At 34.3% G+C, this 8,675-nt stretch overlaps 1 protein-coding gene across 1 annotated transcript; it reads left to right on the top strand.

The window, feature by feature from the left end:
- Positions 1-539: 539 nt before the first annotated feature.
- On the top strand, positions 540-7,541 carry LOC133283571 (kinesin-like protein KIN-14C). Its single transcript, XM_061480449.1, has 17 exons — positions 540-584; positions 778-987; positions 1,101-1,245; positions 1,628-1,737; positions 1,827-1,946; positions 2,137-2,340; positions 2,820-3,029; positions 3,131-3,205; positions 3,358-3,504; positions 3,599-3,734; positions 3,845-3,954; positions 5,026-5,187; positions 5,272-5,492; positions 5,841-5,922; positions 6,013-6,117; positions 6,214-6,318; positions 7,157-7,541. Exons 1-17 carry the CDS (start codon positions 540-542, stop codon positions 7,340-7,342), a joined length of 2,373 nt encoding a protein of 790 aa, XP_061336433.1. The 3' UTR covers positions 7,343-7,541.
- The last annotated feature ends 1,134 nt before the right edge of the window (positions 7,542-8,675 follow it).

The following is an 8,675-nucleotide window of genomic DNA, read 5'->3' as shown; positions in this document are numbered from 1 at the left end:
CAAATTAATCCAAAATTTAAAATTTAAAATCTTAAAAATAATAAAAAAAGCCTAAATAACAAAAGGATAAACACCTAATAATTATTGAAAAATCCTTAATTATAAAAAAGCCCAATCTAAATCAGTCAGCTCGAGTTCATCAATATTATTTGACCTTTATAAAATATGTTTTCTCCTAATCAAAATTTTCATGTAAAAAAAAATAACGAATATTTTTTTTTTAAATTTAAAAAGATTAAACAGTGTTTAGTAAGGGTGAAGTGCAAGTTTTATCAAATTTAGATTTTTTTTTATTAATTTAACAAATTTCAAGATAAAGAAATTTAATTATTATTACTTATAAGAAATATGACCGTTAGTTTTAAATTTTTTTAATTTGAAAAACAAAGGCTCCACTTTCAGAACATGAGGACGAAAAGTCCCTGAAGCGCCAGATCCGAATACAAATTCCACGCTCAACACTCTAACTCTCTCAACTTTGTAAACCCTAATCCCCAATCCCAATTCACTGCACAAAATTCTCAATTTCGAAGCCACACATGGCTTCCCGTAACCAGAACCGTCCTCCTCGCAGCTCCTCTAACGTAAGCCTTTCTCTGTCCTCTCGAATTTGTGCTTTTTAATTATTTGAATTTAACACAACCACAAATGAGTTCGTATTTTCAATTGGCTCTGAAGCACCGTTTATTCCATCCTTTTATATCGCGCTCAACGAGAACGAGAGTAGTGTGGGTATTTAAAGGTGATTTTTTTTTGTTTTTTGTTTTTTGATTTCAGAAAAAGGTGGGTGCCGAAGAAGTGCTCTCAGACAGGGGTCGAAGGATTGGAGCTGGGAGTGCTAGAGCGCCGCTTTCTTCTGTGAACAATCAGTCAGATGATGCGGTGGCGAGTGACGTTGCGGAATGTAGTACTGTTGAGTTCACAAAAGAGGATGTAGAGACATTGCTGAATGAGAAGATGAAAAAGGGGAATCCTTATGATAATAAGGTTTACTTGGGTGATTCTTAATTTAATCTATTATTATAATTTTTTGGGTGGTTGTTGTAGTAGACCTTGTTATGTGGGTGTTTCATTGTTTTTTCCCCCCTTTTGTTTTGCAGAAAAAAATGGACCAGATGGTGGATCTTATTAAACGGCTTAAGCTCTGTGTTAGATGGTTTAAAAAAGTTGAAGAAGATAATGTTCAAGAAAAAGAAAAGCTTCAGTCTGAACTGGAGTCTGCTGAGAAGAAGTGCAGTGATACTGGTTAGTTATTTACTGCTGTGGGAGGACTTATTTGGATTTTGAGAGCATTAAGCATTGTTATTAGGTTGCTAGAATTTGCATTGTACTTGTAGTAGGAAAGTCTATTGTGGGTCTTGTATGCTGTGTCAATAGCAGTTAGGAATTTAGGTGAAAGAGTTTACTCATAAATTGAGACCTCACTTTTAAGTGTAATTACCAAGTGATTGTAATGATTAGGTAGGTATTGTAGAAAGCTTGTTCTTTTTAATAGAACCAATGATTTTACTTTGCATTATCCTGTCTGTCGTCCCTGAAAGACCTCATTATTACCTCTGGTTGTCAGTTATAAGAATTAATATTAAAATAACACGTTTTTAATCATCACACATTTCTGTTTTCTCAGAGACTGAGATGAAAAATAAGATTGAGGTGTTGAATGAGACTATAGCTGATTTGAGGAAGACAATTTCTTCTTTAGAAGAGAGAATTGCGAATGAAGAATCAGATAAATTGGTAAGGTTGCCTGTTAGCATTGTGATTGAATTTATCAAGTGGTGTTCTTTGTTTTCTGATCGCCTAATTTCTTGTGGGTTGACTATTAGGAAGCAATTAATTGTTATAGAAAAGAAAAGGAAGCCAGAAGCGCAGCTGAGAAAGTCCGGGATGAGAAATCAGCTGAGCTTGAGAAAGTTCGAGATGAGAAATCAGCTATTGAGCAGAAGGTAATGCTATGTTATATTCTGGATAAGTTAGTCATTGGTTAAATGTTGAAATTTGCTGCCAAGTTATACAAAATTAATTCTCTATTAGGTAAATTCTTTACTGGATTTAATGATGTCCATGTTTATTGGTAATTTGGTTCCTGTGGATTTCCTCACTGTTTTTTTCTTATGAAACTGTTGAATTTTGCAGGCCATTTCAAATGAGGGCGAGTACAAGCGATCACAAGAGTATAATATGAGCCTGCAGCAGTACAACAGTCGTCTTCAGTCAGATCTTGAAACAGCTAATGAGGCACATAAACGACTCGAAACAGAGAAAGCAACCATTGTTGAGAGTCTTGGTAATGTTAGAGTTCACAATAAGGCATTGCAGGATCAGATAGTATCTCTTAAAGTAAGTTGTTTCAATATGATATTTGTTTGTTATTTTGTTTACTCCTGTACTGTTAAGTTTTGTATGTTGTTTTGTCAATTGAGAGTTTTGATTCTTGAAATTTTCCCACTGATGTTGGGAAATGTTTTTAATTAATTGAAATGTTGTGAACATTTTGGAAAATTTTGCTGCCTCGGGCACAGAATGAAAGGGAGTACCTTGATAAAGCTTGGCGTTGCTATATTGTCTTGAATTTCTGTTAATTGTGCCAAGGTGTTGGCATTCTTCAACTGAGCATTTGAATTTCAACTTTTATAATAATTCTTAACATGTCATAAGTAAGCTTGTTGTGGAGAGGAATTAATTTGGACTTGGAGCCTTATGTATTTTGCTATTATTATTATTATTAGACTAATTTCATATTGTTATTGAAAATATCATAATAGTCTCTCTCCTTATTGTGTTGTTTTGTTGCCTCTTTTTTTATCCTTGTTTATCAGGTCTCACAGGATGAGGCTATAAAGCAGAAAGATATGTTAGCAAATGAACTAAAATGCCTCCGTCAAGAATTAAAACAAATTAGAGATGATCGTGATCACCAACAAGGGCAAGTAAATGCTTTAACTGGAGAAATAGAAAAGTACAGAGAATATACGGTGAAATCATGTGCTCAATTGGATACCTTGATGATTAAAACAAATGCTCTTGAGGTTTGTTGTTTTGTTTTGTCCACAGCTTTTGGAAATCTAATTGATTGTGCACTCGTGCTTTCGTTAAATTTATACAAATGTGTTGTGGGTTTTCTTTATAGGAGACTTGTTCTTCTCAAAAGGAGCAAATATATATACTCCAGCAGCAGTTGACTTCTGAAAAGGAGAAATTAAAGGTAAGGCAGTTGACTTTTACTTTTAACATGGAACGCTATTAAATTTTTCTTGGAATTAGATGATAAAATGGTATATGGTGATTTTTCCTTTTAGTATTTAATGCTTATTTGATAACTAGAACCAACATAAACTTCTATTTTCTTTCTGTTAGATGGTTGATTTATCTGCTTCAGAAACAAGAAAAGTATTTGAAGAGCAGAAAAGAATTATACATGAACTACAGGATCGACTGGCAGATAAAGAATTTCAGGTTGTTGAAGGAGAAAAGCTAAGGAAAAAATTGCACAATACTATCCTGGTAACGCTTTATTATTATTATCATTAAACATCTAAATCTCCCTTATAATGTAATGCATAATAGTTCAATGACATGCAATTATTTCTATTTCAAGGAGCTAAAAGGAAATATTCGTGTGTTTTGCCGCGTGCGACCTTTACTACCGGAGGATGGTGTGGGAACTGACATGGTTGTTTCTTACCCTACATCAACAGAAGCGATTGGCCGGGGCATTGAATTGGTACAAAGTGGTATGTACACAAACTTTGTTGACCCTTCTCTATTGCCGTTTTTCTTATCGGTTTCATGTAGTACACATGCATTGTTAATTATTAAAATCCCTTCTTTTATTGGTTAGCAGGGCAGAAGTATTCTTTTACATTTGACAAGGTGTTTAATCATGAGGCTTCTCAGCATGATGTTTTCATCGAGATATCACAGCTGGTACAAAGTGCACTTGATGGCTACAAGGTGATTTTTACTTTGCCTCCTTGCGGTTCATTATATGTCAGGCAGAATATACTGCATAGAAAATAGGTGTAACAAAGGTTAGAGAGAAAAAATTCTAAGATAGAAGAATAGCTACCAATGGCGTTTGAAACAATGTTTTTTTTTTTTCTCCAAATACCAAGGATAATTTTTGCATTCGAGATCCTACAAAATTTCTTGGTTGCACTTGCAGCAAAGCCAAAATTGTGTGGTTATTAAATTTGGGATATTAGATTTTGATTTAAATGTATGAGTTGTGTGATTCTTGGTTTTGCACTTCATGAGGTGTGTGATTTAAATGGTCATTAGTTACTTTGGTTGTTGCTAAGTGTCCACTGTGGTCTTTATCTCTGTTTATGTATTGAGTTTAGCCTTACTCTTAAGAAGATCAATTTTTGTTGCTTGAAATTCTTGTTCTTTAAATTTATTTTTGCTTATTATAAACTTTGCCTGGTGTTTTGTTCAAATAGACTGCTAGGAGGAGGGCATATCTCAGAATTTCCAACTTCCCCCTGTCTTTGATATCTTTGATGTTGTTTTGGAAAATTAATTCTATGGTCCCTTTCTCTCTCTTTCCTCTTCCTCTCTCCTCTTTCCTCTTCTTTCTCTCTACCCGGCTCACATGAGCCGGGTCTACCAAATATTTGCTCGTTGTTTTGTGGCTTAAGAGAACTTAGAGTTGTGTTTATTTCTTGAAAAGTCGTTTATCCGTCCTGAGATGCAGCATAGAAGTGGAATGGATTTTACAATTCTAGACATGGTTACTGTGGAATTACGATGCCTTTGGTTTGTTTTCTATTTTCATTTTAAGTTAATATCTTTTCATTAATAATTGCAAAAAATGTCACCTTAATTTTTACTTTATTTTCTGTTTTTAAGAATTTGCAAACGAGGTGGCATTTTTATGATTATGAATGAAAACCTATCAATCAACAAAAATTATACCGAAGTACTTAATCTTTTCTCTCATATTTTCTATGGCTTTTGTTTGTGTTGTTTTGGGTATAAAGTATAAACTGTGACTTGACAGAGGACCACAATTTTTTGTGGCAGGTGTGCATCTTTGCTTATGGGCAGACGGGTTCAGGAAAAACATATACAATGATGGGTAGGCCTGATGCCCTAGATCTGAAAGGGTTGATACCACGTTCTTTAGAACAAATATTCCAGACTAGTCAGACCCTGAAAGACCAGGGGTGGAAATACAAAATGCAGGTTAATAAACTTCATCTTGATTTTCAATTTTTCAAGTGGTCAAATTTATAAATGGAAACTGACATATATTATTATATATTCCAGGCATCAATACTGGAAATATATAATGAGACCATTCGGGATTTGTTATCATCAAATCGGTCAAGTGGGATTGACCAGATGCGAACAGAAAATAGTGTTCCTAGCAAGCAGTACACTATTAAACATGATGCAAATGGAAACACACATGTTTCCGACCTCACAATTTTAGATGTTAGTAGCGTGAATGAGATTTCCTCCCTCCTGCAACAGGCTGCGCAAAGCCGGTATGGTTTTTGGTCTATGTTTGGCTGAGCAAATGTTTCTTTTGCTGGGGAAGCTATGCTTGAATGTAACTTTTCAGAAGAATATGTGCAAGAATGCATTCTTTTTTTCACGTGAATTTCAAATGACTTTCTTATTCCTTTTCAACTAACCAGTTGTTGAAGCTTTGAACTTTCTTTTACTATGGTATAATTCCAGAATAAATTTCAGTGTATTTGATTTAGTTGGAAGATGTAACGCTTAATGTGTAGTATATTATGTGCTCTTGTTCTTGGTCTACAATCTACGTATAACTGGATTAGATTTATAAACGAAGAAAATAAGGAACGGTGACTCTCTTGTTTTTTCAGGTCTGTGGGAAAAACACAGATGAATGAACAGTCATCAAGAAGCCACTTTGTCTTTACTTTGCGTATATGTGGGATAAATGAGGTACTTGCTTTCATAATACATTTGTTATTTAAGTTACTGTTCTTCCGTCCTGACACTTTATTTTCTGATGTACTTTTCTCTATTTTGCAGAACACTGAACAACAAGTTCAAGGTGTCATAAACCTGATTGATCTGGCTGGAAGTGAAAGATTGTCAAGGAGTGGGGCAACTGGGGACAGGTTGAAGGAAACTCAGGTGTCTATTTGATTTGCACTGTTATGAACTTGAGCTCTTTTTTAATAATTTTACTTTCTTTAATAAGCTAGTAATTTTTATTCTTGCCACGTTCAGGCTATCAACAAAAGTCTCTCCTCTTTGAGTGATGTCATATTTGCTTTGGCAAAGAAAGAGGAGCATGTTCCTTTTAGGAATTCAAAGCTGACATACCTTCTCCAGGTATGTTAACATATTAAATTTTGCATTATTAATGAATTAATCAGTGATACTACTCACATGGGGTGTTTGATGATTTTATTTTCAATCTAAATGGCATTTCCACATATGGTGGCTTTAATATGCTTGTTCGAGGTATTTGATTCCTATTGATTTAATAATTAGAAGCAGAGACATTAAGGAGAACGGTGATTTTTTTAGGGGGTGGGGGTAAGGTTATGGAGCCACTTAAAGCCTTCGTAGGCTGTTCAATATTTGACTCTTATTTTTTAACATGCTGCGTATTTCAAGTGTTAAATCTGAGTTATGTTGAAGTTAGATATTGTACCGGGTGTAAACTGGACTTGATTATCATATTTGAAGTGTTAAACATAGTTAGATGTTATGGAGCCACTTAAAGCCTTCGTAGGCTGTTCAAAATTTGACTATTATTTTTTAACATGCTGCATATTTTAAGTGTCAAATCTGAGTTATGTTGAAGTTAGATATTATACCTGGATGTAAACCAGACTTGATTATCATATCCTGTACTTTAAGATGGTCAAAAGTTTTATGTAGGAATCATTTTTCCCCTACAACTGGGGGATGAAACCAATTATGCTATTATAACATAATCTACGATGACACCGTGCCCCTGCCCATTCCATTTCTGGGAATGAAGGAGAATGTGGATTACTATATTCTACTCAACTTTAATGTTTATTCTATCTTATATGGCTTTACACAATTATATTGTTCATCGCAGTAGATCTTAGTTTGCAATTTGTTTAGTTACACAAACCAAACTACTTAGATGTTCTTCTCATGCTTCCATAACTTAGATATGTTGTATGCATGACAGCCATGTCTTGGTGGGGATTCGAAGACGTTGATGTTCGCTAACATCTCGCCTGATCAATCTTCAACGGGTGAGTCACTTTGCTCTCTCCGCTTTGCGGCCAGAGTCAATGCCTGTGAAATTGGAATTCCGCGGCGTCAGACTCAGACATCCACACGGTCCTTAGATTCTCGATTGAGCTGTGGTTAAAGGAGAGGTTTGCCTCCACACACGCATCATCATTGACAAAAAATAATTGTTCTTTCCTGCTTTAGCGGTAGAGAAAAATGTATTCTGTATGCTGCTGTGGTAATTGTAAGAGTGTAAAATTTTAGAGAATCGAGCTTGTGTAAATTGGTTGGAGAGGCTTGGCTTTAGCCTCCAAAGATACTACTGATAATTTGTACCATTTAGCTGTGACATGATAGTAGTCAATTTATTTATTTGGCATTGGGTTGATTCTGAATAAAACTTCAGCTAGGAGAATTCTTGCTCAAAAAGTTCTTCCTAGAGTGTTTAAAACAAATTCCTGGTCCTTTACTTTTTACCCTTCATTCTTGGGGGGGTGATATTTTGTTTTTATGGCATCATTACAAAAGAGAACAGCAAAAAAAGCTGAAGAACAAGACAACAAAGGAAACTAGAGAGCATGGCATTGGAAAGTCCTTCCTGGAGTTAAAAGAAAGCCAGTACATTGGGATTGGGGCCGTGAGACTCGGTTCACAGAGCTCGTTTTTCCTATTTTCAGAACTTTTGCCAATTTTCTTTATCTAACTTGTATGTATCTATTCATCTCATAATTGGGAGTTTCAAATATGACAGACTAATGAGACTTGGTTAAAGGATTTGCGTAAATTTTGACAAACTTTCATGTCAAATGGAGCTCAAAATCTGACCTCCTGTACTTAGGTCTATTTGTTGTTGAGGAATTATTTAAAATTGCACATATGACTGTATAGATAGATAATTTATGTTGTTCAGAACACGTTAAAATAATAATTTGTAAATGTGAGAAACCTATAGGCTATAGCTATAAATTGAGTCTAATTTTTTGAATAATCAGGACCACTAGTATGTAAAATTTAATTTTTAAGGGATATAAAGTTTAAATTATTTTAAAAATAATCATACAACGTTTATTTCATAATTATTATATTTCACTTAATGAACTCAAATATCCCTAATATTTTCATAAGGATTAATTATCTCCTATGATCCAAAAAAGGATGTGATTTTGGGATTATGGGAAAAAAATTGTATGGCATTGTCCATATTCAAATACTGTAGAGCATTAAAATACAATAACATAAATTCTCCCATTTGGATTTGGAAGCTGTTTCATTAATGACTCTTAAATTTGCTCATTTCTTAGTTTGGTAAGAAATGAACCTTCTTTTTCAAGAGAATTTCTTTCAACAAAAATGACTAGTTTTATTCATCTGATTTTCAGGAAGTTGTTACGTGTTCTTGTTGCACATGACATAAATTTTCAGGAAGTTTTATTCATATTGGCTACATTCGCTAGCAAAGGGTTTATGGTGAT

Source organism: Gastrolobium bilobum, unplaced genomic scaffold (genome assembly GCF_033153095.1).
Source record: "Gastrolobium bilobum isolate Gb01-03AN ecotype WA unplaced genomic scaffold, APGP_CSIRO_Gbil_v1 utg9509, whole genome shotgun sequence".
NCBI classification, from domain to species: Eukaryota; Viridiplantae; Streptophyta; class Magnoliopsida; order Fabales; family Fabaceae; genus Gastrolobium; species Gastrolobium bilobum.
The sequence above is the reverse complement of the archived record's forward strand: the minus strand, read 5'-3'. Positions and strand labels throughout refer to the sequence as shown.

Excerpts from the sequence above, each read along its gene's own strand:
- LOC133283571 (XM_061480449.1), top strand. The coding sequence starts at position 540 with ATGGCTTCCCGTAACCAGAACCGTCCTCCTCGCAGCTCCTCTAAC. Across the intron at positions 1,947-2,136 it reads AATCAGCTATTGAGCAGAAG|GCCATTTCAAATGAGGGCGA; the intron begins GTAATGCTATGT and ends TGAATTTTGCAG. Across the intron at positions 3,030-3,130 it reads TTAAAACAAATGCTCTTGAG|GAGACTTGTTCTTCTCAAAA; the intron begins GTTTGTTGTTTT and ends TTTTCTTTATAG.